The sequence below is a fragment of the Xenia sp. Carnegie-2017 genome, unplaced genomic scaffold (genome assembly GCF_021976095.1).
Source record: "Xenia sp. Carnegie-2017 unplaced genomic scaffold, XeniaSp_v1 HiC_scaffold_23, whole genome shotgun sequence".
In the NCBI taxonomy this organism is placed as follows: Eukaryota; Metazoa; Cnidaria; class Anthozoa; order Malacalcyonacea; family Xeniidae; genus Xenia; species Xenia sp. Carnegie-2017.
Window position 1 is genome coordinate 14,927,251 of NW_025813486.1, and position 14,600 is coordinate 14,941,850.

The following is a 14,600-nucleotide window of genomic DNA, read 5'->3' on the forward strand; positions in this document are numbered from 1 at the left end:
TCATGTCTGTTGATGAGGAGGTTAGGTTGATGTAAGTAAGGTCTAATGCAATGTCAATGGTTTCATTTAGTGGAATGTTGGTGAACAGGCTTTGGACGTCAAAAGAAACTATGTAATTGTTGTTAATATCTTGGTTATGAAGTTTGTCAAAAAAAGTAAAGGAGTCTTTAGTTGTGTAGTCGTTAGGTATGATAGGGTTGAGCAGTTTGCCTAAGTACTTAGCAAGGTTGTAGTTATAAGAATTGATGGAAGAAACTATAGGTCGGAGAGGAGTTTTGTTATCTTTATGTTTGTGTAGTTTAGGAAGACTGTAAAAACGGGCAGGTTGTGACCCTTCGGGGAAAATGCTGGAGTATAAGTAGTCTGTTATGGATCCTTGTTTCTTAAGTTTACTAATGAAATGCTGTAATCTACCTTTTCTTAAAAGAGTGGGGTCATTTTTTAGTGTTTTGAACTTAGACTTGTCATTTAATATTTTTATGCAAGACTTGTTCTATACCGTTTTGTCCATGATTACAACTCCGTTGTCTTTATCTGGTTTTAGTATGATGATGTTCTTGTTGTTGTTGATGTTCTTTAGGATGTGATGTTTTTTCAGGTCAGATGGTGAGGGGCTATATGAAGAGGTGTAGCTTTGTGAAATGTAGATTAATTGGTTCCGGATGTGAGTATAATTTTCTTGATTGTTCTGTTTGTTTGCGATGTTGAGATGGTGCGATCAAATGTTGAAAGCATGTCTGCTTCATTGAGCTTCGGTGGTTTGATGGAAAAATAGAGACCATTTATGAGTATATCGAAATCTTCAGGCTTGAGTTTGCGTGATGATAAGTTTCATTATGTGTGAAAGGAAGTGTTTTTGTTTCTGGTGAGGGATTTAAGTTTCTTCCATTGGTTATGGTTATTGGAGTAGGCTGTTTATTTTGTTACCAACATTCCACTAAACGAAACCATTGACATTAGATTAGACCTTATTTACTTACATCAACCTAACCTTCTCATCAACAGGCATGACCTCAAACAGCATTTCCTTATTGCCACAAACCAAACACACTTTCTACTAAACTGAAACGTTTACGATCAAATCGACGCAGTTGCAATGGGTTCTCCATTACCACCATTACTAGACAATATTTTTATGGGTCACCATGAAAGGAATTGGATAAAACACTACAACGGACATGACCTACTTTTTACAGACGCTACGTAGACGACATTTTTTGTAATTTCAATAACGAAAACGATGCCTCATCTGTTTTCAATTACCTGAATCAGCAACACAAGAACATTAAATTTAATTTGGACAAAGAACAAGACAAGAAATTACCTTATATTTAACACCTCTAATCACTGCATAATTGTAAATAACTTCCGCTTCCATCCCTTTTGTCTATACATATGTTTAGTATCAGATTTCTTTACATATTAATTCCATTCAACTATTCATTCATTATACCGCACTGAATATGGCATAAGTTTGCCGAAACATGATTGCAGTAAAAATTTTTAAAAAAGTTGTCGTTTACGTTAAATACATCATTTTATTCGTGCTATTATGAAATTATGGAAACAGTAAACTGTTTGCCACAAGTAGAAATTATTGTGTATCTACCACAAGTATAACGACATAAGCAAAATTTACCATGCACGTGTATGACCAGTGATCACCGCCAAAATTAGAACATGACATTCGGCAATGCGAACATCACACTCTGATGTTGGCTTTGAAATAAAGTCGAAACACGGTGACATCCAATAAACTGTTATAGTGGCGAGAATCTCTCGTCCATACGCAGTTTTAAAAGAGATTTGACTCCTCTCTAATCCCTGTGGGCTTGGTAGCTCAACAGGTAGAGCGGCGGACTAGTATCCCGAAGGTGCGAGTTCAAATCTCGTCCATGTCACATGTTTTTCATGTGCATATTAAAAACCGTGTTAGGATTAATATATTATGTATATACTCTGATGATAACATGACATTCGGCGATGCGAACATGACATTCAACGATGCGAAGAAGAGCCATATGAACACACGGTAACAGCGGATATGCGTAACATGAGTAGTAATGCGAACACAAAGTTCTTTGTATCAGCTGTGATGGAGAAAGAACGATATAATAATACTTCATGTCCTGATTAAGAATAAAAATAAGTTGACAAAAAATTGGAAACTTGGCTTCCAACACTATTGTAATACTTATTTTTTTGAGTTTTTCCGATTGTATTAATATAATGCCGTCGCCATGAGATTGTCGTATTATAACTTGTAGAAAACGTTGGTTGGATTTTCGCTCTTTCTTTGCTTTTTCATAAAATAGTGTCATTTAATTGCTCTAATAGTTAGAATTGGAAACTCGAAAGCCGTTTTATGAAATGGTAAGTTTGTACTTGTTAAATGAACATTTAAAAACAATACAAGCGATTAATACCTTATTTATGTAACTTTTCATCTTTTACAGTGTTTTGTTCGAACTAAAATTTTATGTTTCTATGGAACAGGAAGATACTAGAAAGATAGTCATTAATCATATACAACAGTCTAGGAAAAAAATTGACCACATCTTAGGAAAAAATTCTGAAGAGCCCCCGGACTATGATTGCTTATCGCTTGGTTGATCATTTTCAACATGTTTTAGTTTGTTCTGATACAATAAGTATACCTGCTCAAGTTCATCAGTTGTTAAGCATGGTTTTTGAAATATTGAAATCATTTGAAGATGATGAGAATGGTGAATATGTTGCACCAACTGTGAAAACTGGTGGGCGTGGACGCATACTATATCACAAAGGACCATCTTCATTTTTTGGTCTCATCAGGATTCAATGTACCACAGATTGTGTCATTACTAAATGTTGCAAAACGAACTATAGAAAGAAGGCTTCACGAGTTCAACATTTCTTTGAACACTACATTTTCATAAATAAGTAATGATGATTTAGACGCTGTTGTTAGAGATATTCTGAATGAATTTCCAAATGTGGGTAGCATACGACTTCAAGGTTTCATAAGAGAAAGAGGATATAATATCCAGCAGCACCGTGTTAGAGAAGCACGGCCATGAGTAGATCCTGAAGGTGTTTCATTACGAGCTATCGAAGTAAATGTCATTAAAAGGAAACCGTATAATGTGAAGTCTCCTTTATCACTGTGGCACATCGATGGTTATCAAAAACTGATCAGGTAAGGAATTTTCTTTACTATTAGTTATTAACACTCATAAATTTAAGCATGTGATACTTTTAATGGTTTCTTTTAGGTGGAGGTTTGTGATTCGTGGAGGCATTGATGGTTTTTCGAGAAAAATCGTTTACCTGGAATGCCATACGAATATTTACGCAAACACAATTTTGAACGCATTTCTTTCTGATGTCCTTCATAATAGACTTCCTTCGCGCGTTAGATCTGATAAAGAAGGAGAGAATGTAGCTGTTGCTTAATATTTACTGGAACATCCTGAACGAGGAAGTGGAAGGGGGAGTATGATCACTGGCAAGAGTGTGCACAACCGGAGAATAGAACGTCTTTGGAGAGATCTCTTTTCTGGTTGTGTTCATACGTATTATAATCTGTTTTATAGGCTAGAAAAGTCTGGTATACTAAATTCTGATGACGACATCAATTTGTTTTGCTTACACTATGTATAGTTGCCAAGAATAGCGCAGTCTCTCAAAACCTTTACTGAAGGATGGAATATTCATCCCATAAGTACAGAAAGTAATCTTACTCCAAATCAGCTATGGATAAGTGGTTTTCTTTAAATAGCTAACAGTAGTAACAGAATTGCTCGAGATCTTTGGAAAACAGATGTACGTATTTTGTGATTATGACAAGCTGAATATTATGTTAGTACAATATTCTCAGTTTCACACATAACGAGCCAATTTTCGATTTAGGTTAGCATATCCCCCTCTAGGCATACGGTGCGCGTTCAAAAATTTTTCTTGCACCAAGGGTGGGGAATTTGATCATATAAAAACGGAATGAGGCACGCCCAGAGGGATGTTACAGATACGTTGCATGGGGCATAACTAATGAGTATTAACCACAGTCCACTTGCATTTAAAGTGCACATACAGTTATTTTTAGTTTTTTATTCTCAAATAGATTTTGGATAAATAATACAAATGCCGTTTACAGAATTGGAATAACTTTTTTCGTTTTTGAGTTATCTTTCGGCAAAGATGCGAATAAAACCTAAATTTCAACGTTGTGTAAAAAATGTCGAGAGCTCTAATCCGTGGCATGGGACTTACTTGTGACGTCATTTAAGGAACACAGACTGACTTCCAATACAACTTACACTGTTTATGCATGTGAACAAAAATGCCAGATCGATGTGTAGTTTTTGGTTGTTCTAACGTAGCCAGTTTGGAGAAAGGCATTTCACTTCATCGCATACCATTTTTTAACGACGAAAGAAGCGAAGCTAAGCGTAGGAGAAAGCGATGGGTCAACTTTGTGAAAGCTACTCGCGATAAGTGGGTCCCCACAAAGAATTCCGCAGTTTGCTCGGAACACTTCACAAAAGATTCGTTTTCTCGGCAATTCGGCTCGCTTTCTGAATCAGAAAGTAATTTTGCACCTCGACTCATTCGAGATGAATTCGGAATCGTTGCTTACCCGAGCATTTATCCTCGAAAAGATGACAATGAACTTACAACAAGAGATCGCAGAATGGTGAGTACGTTAAAATTATACATATGCATATCTACATTTTACCTGGAATCTGTGTGAGAGTATATTTCATAAATACATGCCATTTTAAATCTAAAAAAATTCTTGTTGCTATTAAAAAGAAATATTATGTGTTTAATAATCTCTTATTCATTGCCTTGTCTTTAGATTCTATATCATACAATAAGATGTATGCAACTTTAACTAAACCAAGGTTGATTGCTGGAATCGTTAAAGCTTCTCCAATGTCTCAAACAAGTGCATTGGAGGGATTTCACTCAGTTCTTAACCAGTTTGCACCCAAAATGATAAGCTACTCTTTTCCTGGGATGTTCTGCAGGTATTCTATGAAACATGTGTGATGAAACACCAATGTGTCATTACAGTTTTTATTCCCTTGTGCCAATTTAAACTTTTTCAAGAAATTGAATGCAATTTTATATTTCATGAAGGCATATCCTTGCTGTAACTCACTTCAACGGCAATTTGGACAGGGATAATCAAGAGGTTAATGGAGTTCTCCAGGTTAAAGTGCATTATCCAAAATTTAAAAATGGTGAAGCTGTTGTAAGAAATGTAAAAGTTGCTCAGGATTTTGGTAAAGTTATTTAATACATTTCTCCTACTGCCAGATATCATGTGTTTAATGCCATAATAATGAAAGCCTTAATAAGAAATGATTACCATAAAATGAAATTTTGAATAATTTGCACATTGCTCCTCCAGGGTATGTTGAAGATAATTATCAAGTGTTGTGCTCTGCACTCATTGATGAGGAAACATTGAGAAAAGCCAAAGGTGATCTTTTACAAATGACTCCATTGCCAATGAATTCCATGTTGGACAAGCAATCAAAAAGTGAAGCTATCTCAAAAAAAGCAAGAAGAAAAAGCATGCCAGCTGTACATTTCCCCAACTAAGCCAGGTTTTACAAAGGCATTACTTGCTTTGAGTTAATTTGAATCTTATTTTGGAACTGACTCACTTTATTGTTTGATATAGCTGAAGTATCACCTGTCCAAGAAATAATCACTAATCAGAGAAATGAGAGAGCAGCACCTCGATGCACTGTGTACAAGAATTGGATGAAAGGCCATAAAAATATAATGAACTGTCCAAAAAACCGAAAGTAACCAGTTTTTTAGGACCTGGTGGTATGAGCCCAGTTAGTTGGGATTCAGTGAAGTGTGAATTGACTGCATGGACAGAATAAAGAGAAAGGAATTGTAATTTTGTATGTTTTGTATAACAAGTATAAGTGTGAATTGAAGATGCAATAAATCAAGAGTGGCTTAAATCATTCCACACTTCACTGAATCCCTACTAGCTGGGCTCATGCAAACAACACCTAAAATAATATATAATGTTATGTTATTTTACAAATTGTCCTCTTCATACCCTGCAAAGTGTTCATTTTTTTTAAATTAAAAGTTTTTCAAATAACATGGTAAGCACAAGCTGGAAGTGGAATTCTTTTGTCTCGAAGAATGCCATGTACCATTCTTGTAAATTGTCTATATGCAACAACTCGAAAAAACCTGAAAAGGCATAATACACAAGGTCCAATAAAACAGGTAGGAGTCCATAAAATACAAATTTTGCAAGTGTGCATTCATAGATAACCCAGACAGAAACATTTAACTAATAATTCTAACAAACCTTTGCTCCAAGAATCCTTTATGATATCTAACTCCATCTTGTCTTTGGTAAAGATTGGCAGCTCAATTTAATGCCCATCGATTGAGGCAAATGGCATCAAATCCTGGATGCTCTGTTATGCATTTTGGCTGCCTTCCTAATTCGGATACCACCATATGATCTTGCATTTCAATCATGCAATTGGCAATTTCGTGGCAGCATCTACATTCTTTTGGATTAACCAAGAGAGGAACACGGCAGTTACCACAATGGCACCTACGAAAGTTATCTGTCAAAAGCTTCGGCAACAATAAATAAACAAATTTTCCAACTTTTCTTACCAAGAATCAAGAGGAACTTCATTTTGCATTCTGCGTTCGAGCTCTTCTGTTTGGCGTCTTTCTTCTTCTGTTTCTCTAATATACTTTTCTAACCACTCTTCATCTGCAAGTGGTTCGTTTTCATACGCTTCAGCTTGGCCATACTCAAAATCGCCATCGGTGTTTCGGAGCGCATTTGATGACGATTGATCTTCGTCTTCTAAATCGAATTCCCGACTGTTCAATTCAATATTTTCCACTGTTGTTGCTGTACTCGACTCAGAATCAGATGTCGACATGTTTCGTAAAATTTTTATATTAATTTCAAAGCAATATATAAAGAATTGTTATTTCACACTATGTTGTGTTGTATGCAGCGCATTCATACGTTCCTTAAATGACGTCACAAACCTCTCGTTTTAAGTCCCCTAAGCGGCGCGGAAATTTCTCAAAAGCAAGGTAATTCAAACCGCAAAAAAACTTTGTTTTTTCTTTTTTTACGAAATTTTTTTCGAAATCATATTTTCCACAGTCTAAACTTTAAAATTTCAACGAATTTGGAAATAACTGTATGTGCACTTTAACATAGATTCGAAGGTGATTCCAGTTTGTTTACTCCTATGGAATAGAAAGCTTTACGTTCTTGTTGTATAGGAATTTTATGGAGTCGACTGGAATGGCCTAATCTCAAGTAACTCAGATAATGTCATAGTTGATGTTCCTCAAGCAATGAACCCGTTAACTGATGTGGAGTTCAGTAATTTGAAGAATGTGGTTGATCCTCTTCATCCGAGTAGTACTCTTGGAGCAGATGTCTTTATGCAGTGAAAGCAGTATGTTCATGACAGATCTTTTGCCAACTGATGTCAAACATTGCATGATGTTAACCGTTTCTATAACAAAACTATGAAGGAAAAATACGCTATGCAACACAATTTGTTGTCGAGAAAAGTGTACTTTTTGGCGTTTTTTCCATTTTTTATATACATATTTACGCTCTGCTCATTCTGCACTGTGACACAGAATGAAAACAAACTTCCTTTACATATCATGATGTTAAATGCGTGATGCAGAGTTTTTTGGCGAAGCAAGAGGGGGTACAGTAAGGTTGGATGTGCAAAACTTAAGAAGATTAAGAACAGGGATGTCGCCACCTAGAACAGGAATACGCTCTATAACAAAAGTACGGATGTTAATTCAACAAAAGTGCATTTAACAAATCACTTTCGAGAATATAAATGTAGAGAAATGTTTTATAAATTTCTTTTTTATTTTTCTTACCAGTAAGACATTCTGACTCCTTCACAAATCGAATCAAGTGTAAGCACGCTTGCCTTTCTTTGTCATCCTTTTGATTTGATGTTAGGAATGATACAAACTTATGTGCTGTTAACTGTGAATTTGCTACTTCATTCACAAAAAACAGTCTCCAACCGTCAAGATTCTTTTGAAGAAACCGCAACAATCCAAAGTGGTCGAGTCCTTCTCGAAATATTTGAAGGGCAGGCAATCGCTTGTCAAAGAGCTCTTCGATAAGAATGCGACTGACAAATTCGAATAGGCATTTCATGTTGATTAAGGATTCCATCGGCCATCCTGAACGATCTATAATAGAAGAAAACCTTGCGTCGTTATACAGAACTGAAATCTCCTCATCATTTATGCAACTCTCAATCTAAAAAATGCATAATGCTATCTCACTGTACAGTATGCTATCTCGATTATATAATGTACACGCGATCGCACTGCTTTTTTGCGGTATTTGGAACAGAGAGAAATTATATTATTAGACTTATCGCGGTGCTTTTACGACGTATGAACAAAAGAATACGGCAGACTTGGTACGCCCTTCACACTGTTGTCTACAAAACACAAGTACATTCTCACCCAGCAACCTACCATTTTGATGAATTCGGTTAAATCAGAATTTTTTGTGGTATTAGGAAGATCTTTAGATGTTATCGCTGCCAATGACTTTTCTTTGTCACCACTAACAATGAACTTGTATACATATTAGGCTAGAGTTGGCATATCCGGGCCTTCTTGCAGGATTGAATGTCCAATCACGAGCCCTGCCATTTGTAGCAAGTATATCTTGTCCCGGCTGTGTATGGGAATGCGGTTTCTAGGTTTTCCTTCAAATAGCAAGTTATCTATGGTTCTGATTAAGTCACTAAAGAACTCAATCCTTATACCACCAGCATCTATAGCATCTTCATACCCTTCAAAAGATATGCTTAAAAGACGAAATAAGTCTTCATCAGAGATGGTCTTGTAAAAACAAACGATCGTTGCCAAATATACTCTAGGTCAAGAAACAGGATTTTCATGTTTTCTTCATCAACTTTTTTTGTGTAATTAAACAAGTCATGATCAATTGTTGTGTCATCTGATGCTGTTGACAATGTATCTGAATAATTAAAAAAAGTATCAAAGTGGTTACGAAACTCGATATGAAAATTACAAACTTTTTTTAACATAAATACGTTTCGTATTTGACAGCAGTTAACATACTTAAAATTAGTTATCTTCAGCATGAATGAGCTAAATATTTACAGTTTTGAATATATATCAGGATATGTTATTCATATGAATTAATAATTTGTAAAAAGAATGAAGTGTTAGAAAAGGCGTCTGACTAAGCGATATTTACATGGCATACACTAAGAGTATGATAAAAACAAATTAAAATAATTACAATGAGAAAATGGTGTTGAAATGTTGAATTTGTTTGCTGAGATCAGTTTGTAAATTTTTTTTCCTTTTACTAATTAATAATTCATGTGTATCATATCCTACTAATCTTCATGATTCATTTACCTAACCGGTACTATTGAGATGATAGGGAAATATTATTATAATTATAATATTTATGTATAAAAATTGTTTATATTACAGCATTGCTATCAGTGACGGACCAATAAAACCAACAAAATTGTCAGAATGGGCATACAGTACAATTTAACTATTGGACTATCTGGGAACAATTCACAATTAGCAATAATATTGTAACTGCGCCTTTTCGTTAACAGTTCTTACAAATAATAAAATAGCAATAGATGCATACATTTGAGTAAAAATCTACATTTGCTACAATTCAACAGAGCAGACTTGAAAACCATTTAGTTTCTATTTAAACATCTAACCTTCATCATTTGAGCCCAGAAGTTTGGAAATTGCATCTTCATAGGAATAATTATTCGTTCTAAGAGTTTCAAGGAGCTGTTTTTCTTCCACATTAGGAAACATTTCTTTTAATTGCTTTGTACCATCTGAGAAAAAGTAACAGATTCATGAATTTGCACAACAATATTGGTGAAAAAGTACTCTTCAACAGCTTGACAGTATAATATTTTGGAACATAACATTATTTTAAAAAATGAAATGAAAGCAAAACTAATGTAAACAAGGTATCATCACAATCCAACTTGTTTTCTTGTATATCAGGTTCATCTTTGATAATAACAAGTTCTTTTTCTTTGATTTTCATCTCACTAGCTCTAAGTTATACCATTAAATGGGAAATTAATCATAGCATGGCTACAGGGCTATGTGGCAACTATTAAATTATACATGATTTTAACAATTAAAGTTGCATTTTCTTGCACTATACATTACTGAACTGATATTGAGTATGCCCAGTGGATATTCCATACTTTCTCATTTCTTGCCAGTATAATATTTTGGAACATGAAAACGCTGTTGTTTTACATTCGATTCTTCATCAATGCTTATATCCATATTGCATGTCAAGCAAAGAACAGTGGGGATGTTGGCCACAGAATACTTATTTACCTTTTATAAGCAAATACAATTTATTAATAAAAAAAAGTAGGTAGCATAGATCTCAATTTACAACCACACAAATATCAGGGGCATGTGTGAATGGGTGCAGTACATAAATATATAGTGTACTAACCTCATCTTCAACATCAGGTAAATCAATGCCTCATCAGAGGCATCATCACGTAAATAAGGAATTAAATACCCATTCTGTCCAGGAGGAATGACTTGAAGCCGCTGATTTCCAGTCGTTCTACAAATAAGATACCTCCCAGCTTGATTTAACAATGGGTATTGACTTTCAAAAACTTGAGTGAGAAACTGATGACTCCTTTTCTTCTTTTTAAAAGTTAATTTTTTCTCTCCAAGCACGCTAGTTTTCAACTTTCCTTTTTCATAAACAGTCGGAGCAACAGATGCGTTTTTGTTGATTAAAGGTTTTTTGTGATTAAAGGTTTTTATTATTCATCTTCAGATTAAAAAGTACGATGAATTTACATTGATTTTCTATATATTAATCATAGTATACTAAGAATTACATGTTAACTTTATTATATATATATTTACAAGATCTAGCAATAAAAGATTGTTTATGACGTTTGGTCCGAGATAAAATACTATAAGTTTTGCTTTTACGCAACTCGTGCGAATTTTCTTTAGGATAAGGTACTAAAAATTGGCATGGATGATCAGGTTTCTCTATAATCCTTTTGATCTCTTGGGTAGTTGCTAGTTCACGTCTGCTTTTCAAGGAGGGCAAGTAGTTTTTATCTAGTTGTAAAATTTTTAAACTTCTTCTTTGTACACGTTCAATTTCTTGCTGTAAAAAATGTGGAAGTCCTGCCCAGACTGCCGATGCATACTCTAATACTGGTCTTATTTTTGATGTATATGTTAATAATCCAACATCTGAAGGTAATTGAGACTTCCTACAAAGTCGAAGATGATATAGTCTTTTATTTGCCTTGCTTGTAATTTGGTGTACATGTTCATTCCATTTAAGATCATTTTGACATGTTACGCCAAGAAGTTTGAAATTAGTAACTCTTTCTATTTCTTCTTCTCCAATAAATAGGGAGGGTGGTTCTTGTATTGAGTTCGTAAAGCATATCCACATATCCTTTGTTTTTTTCGGATTCAGAGCCATTCTGTTATTATCAGCCCATTTCCGTAATTCGTCGATTACTTTTTGCATGGAACTGCATTCACCTCTTTCGACAATCTGGTTCTGAGTGCAATCATCCGCATATTTACATGTATTAGCATCTATTTCTTTAGGAATATTGTCCTCTAAATCATTTATATATACATTAAAGAGCACTGGTGATATGACAGCGCCTTGTGGCACGCCCAAAGGGCAAGGTTGGATGGATGACATGGCTCCTTGTAGGTTGACTTGTTGCGTTCTTCCTGTCAAAAAACTTCGAATCCATTGCCAGAAAGATTTATTAATTTCCATAGATGCTAATTTTTGTAGTAATATATTGTGATTCACCATGTCAAACGCCTTTCGAAAATCTATAAATAATACGTGAACTCCCTTTCTACCTAATTGAGAATTATCTGTTGCATTATACCAATTTTGTGTCATAGATATAAGAGCAGATACAGTAGATCGGCCATGAGTAAAGGCATGTTGGTTAGTCTTTATTTTGAAATCTGATTTATTCAAATGGAGTTGAAGTTTGTCTATTACTTTAGCCATTTGAGGAAGGACAGATATAGGTCTGAAGTCATTTTCAACATTGCTTGGATTATTAACTTTAGCAACTGGAGTTATTAGTGCATGTTTATATTGGCTGGGGTACTTGCATTGTTTTATACTTGTGGTGACTATATTGTGTACGACTGGTGCAAGATTTTCGCAAAAACGTTTAAGTATCCATGCCGGAATTTTGTCATCACCTGTTGCTTTTCTAGGATTTAGGTGCTGTAGACAGCTCTTGACCTGTCCAATAGATGGTAAAGGAGGTTTAATATCCTTAAGCGTTTGGTTGATCAAGTTATCTTCAATTTCGTAGTTGGGTAATTGGTTTAACCAAGGTTTTGTAAAGACTTGTTGTAATTTTTCAGCTAGTTCCAGTACATTTTCATCATAAACATTTCTTTTACATTATTCCGTTATTAATTCCCAACATTAAGAAGATTGATTTATACCATTTTGAGGGTTAGTCGTACGAAAGTCTTTTGCTTTTCGTTTGTAATATGAAATTTTGGCGTTGTTTATAAGTTTTGAGACATCAGAACATAGTTTTCATAACGTGCTTGATTATTACATGAGAAAGCACGTTGTCTGGCTTTGATCTTTGATTTTATAAAGCTTGTCATCCAAGGTTTATCTGAAGTATGCATTCGTACTGTTTTTTCAGGAATAGTTTCATCCATAATACTAAGCATCATTGAGGTAAAAGCATTTACTTTTCATCTACATCTTGTACATTAAAGACCTCCGACCAATCTTCAAGAATAAGTTTTCTGCATAAGACATTTACTTTTCCAGGTGTTAAGAGTCTTACCTTTCTGGGAATTGTTGGTGCTTTTTCTTTCTGTTTTGGCACTAATAGAAGGCAATTGTGATCAGAACGTCCCAATGGTGGTAGATGCTGTGTTGGTTTATACATATCTCGCATATTTGTCAAGACTTGATCCAAAACGTTTTTTCCTCTGGTTGGGTATAGGATAGATTTTTTTAAATTGAAGCAATTACATAGATTAGTCAAGTTTAATTTATTGAAGTCTCCAGCAACTATAATTGCAGAGGATGGACGTTCACATAGCAACTGATCTAAATTTTTGATGAGATATTCAATCATATCATGTTCTTTTTCGGCACTTTGTCCAGGTGGATAATAAATAACGACGATAATAATTGCACTAAATGGGCGAGGCGTTCTTTTAGGTTTAAGCACTAACCATAGCACCTCTTTATCATTGTCTTCATCAAATAACTTACGACTAACAGGTATACTTTGATGTACATAAGTAAGAACTCCTCCGCCAAGGGTGGGTCTGTCTTTGCGAAATATTTTGTATTCATCATTAATCGATATTGCTGTGTCTGGTATATTTGGAGAAAGCCAGGATTCTGTAATCAGTACAACTTCAGGACCATTATTCATGACGACTCCATGTAGTTCATCAATTTTATTAGTTATATGACATGCATTTGTGAGCAAGATTGTTGGGAGAAATGTTTTGACTGGATCATTACTATTAGTTATAATTTCTATACAGTTGCATTTGCCATAATTCGTATTGTATCCCTTATTTATTTTAATATGTTTGATTGGTTTTCTCTGGGTCATACGAACGTCAATGGAGAAGATGTTATCATTGGTTGTGTAATCTGATGCAACTAAGCCACGATGCATTCGATCCATTTTCCTCCCCAGCTTAGCCCCGAAACCAGTCCTATACTGAGAACAAACGTCAACATGCGGTTCAACAGTAGTTATTTTTCGTTCAGTGTTTGATGAACAAAGTGTAGGTATGTTAACCATTCTTTTGCTTTGTTCTTCCTTTTGCAAGATGTCTGACAATCGTAATTCAAAAAAGCTTGTTTGCGAAGATCTTGGTGATGTGAGTGTGTTGGGGGATGATGGTAATACCGAAAAGGGGTACTCTTATCATAAAAAATTGTTTTTCTTTGTACTTTTAGAAGGTGTTTGAGATGGTGGATATTTAATGGCGTTAAATTTGACTTGATAATTACCATCCTTGGTGTTGTTTTGCTTTGAGTTTTGGAAAACAGTAGTAGGACTCGGCAGTTGCTCGATGTTAATTGCTGTAAGCGATGTTAAATTTTGTTTTTGATCAGAAAGGACTTCATGAGTTGTATCAACTGGGTTTGATGACTTCTGTTCCAGATGGATAGTAGCAGCAGAGTTGTTTATCTGGAGTTGTTCCATGCCAGCATGATTTGCAGTATACTTGACATGTTGTTTTTCACGATATTTATTCATTTGCATTGAAAACTTGTCATTGAAATTTTGTTTGTTATTAATTGTAGTATAATTTTGTAGGGTAACGGAACAGTTTTTCGCCTTGGTGTAATTATTTTTGTGTTTGGCACGATATATTTCTAGTTGATCATCAAGAGAGTTAAGCGATTGTAATGGAACAAAATTATTGCAAATTTTAAATTCATGTCTATTGTTTCTAGTTTCAATAGCTCGGTCAGTCTTTTT

General features: G+C 34.8%; 3 protein-coding genes and 1 long non-coding RNA gene across 5 annotated transcripts in view; 1 reads left to right on the top strand and 3 right to left on the bottom strand.

Annotated features, from left to right (window-relative positions):
* Positions 1–14,600, bottom strand: part of LOC124447772 (intraflagellar transport protein 56-like) — an 82,200-nt gene that overhangs the window by 62,275 nt on the left and 5,325 nt on the right. The window lies entirely within an intron of this gene.
* Positions 4,295–6,115, top strand: LOC124447773. Its single transcript, XM_046998772.1, has 5 exons — positions 4,295–4,675; positions 4,841–5,012; positions 5,125–5,270; positions 5,399–5,470; positions 5,675–6,115. The coding sequence occupies exons 2-5, from the start codon at positions 4,861–4,863 to the stop codon at positions 5,803–5,805; spliced, it is 501 nt and encodes a 166-aa protein (XP_046854728.1). The 5' UTR covers positions 4,295–4,675; positions 4,841–4,860; the 3' UTR covers positions 5,806–6,115.
* Positions 5,641–7,105, bottom strand: LOC124447774. Of its 2 annotated transcripts, XR_006948820.1 has the most exons (3): positions 6,652–7,105; positions 6,332–6,586; positions 5,641–6,210 (listed from the first exon to the last, which is right to left on the bottom strand). XR_006948820.1 is itself a non-coding variant. In XM_046998773.1 (2 exons), the coding sequence occupies exons 1-2, from the start codon at positions 6,927–6,929 to the stop codon at positions 6,394–6,396; spliced, it is 471 nt and encodes a 156-aa protein (XP_046854729.1). In that variant the 5' UTR covers positions 6,930–7,105; the 3' UTR covers positions 6,283–6,393. The 2 variants fall into 2 exon arrangements, 1 of the variants encoding a protein (XP_046854729.1); XM_046998773.1 differs by lacking the exon at positions 5,641–6,210 and having other exon boundaries at positions 6,283–6,586.
* LOC124447775 lies at positions 8,572–10,475 on the bottom strand. Its single transcript, XR_006948821.1, has 3 exons — positions 10,287–10,475; positions 9,777–9,902; positions 8,572–9,040 (listed from the first exon to the last, which is right to left on the bottom strand). It is a non-coding gene; the product is annotated as an uncharacterized LOC124447775 (long non-coding RNA).

Bases quoted from the DNA above. Each gene is read 5' to 3' on its own strand.
- LOC124447773 (XM_046998772.1), top strand. From the start codon at position 4,861: ATGTATGCAACTTTAACTAAACCAAGGTTGATTGCTGGAATCGTTAAA. The intron at 5,013-5,124 runs GTATTCTATGAA...TATTTCATGAAG, and splicing joins TTTCCTGGGATGTTCTGCAG to GCATATCCTTGCTGTAACTC. The intron at 5,271-5,398 runs GTAAAGTTATTT...TTGCTCCTCCAG, and splicing joins AAAAGTTGCTCAGGATTTTG to GGTATGTTGAAGATAATTAT.
- LOC124447774 (XM_046998773.1), bottom strand. From the start codon at position 6,929: ATGTCGACATCTGATTCTGAGTCGAGTACAGCAACAACAGTGGAAAAT. The intron at 6,587-6,651 runs GTAAGAAAAGTT...TAACTTTCGTAG, and splicing joins GAAGTTCCTCTTGATTCTTG to GTGCCATTGTGGTAACTGCC.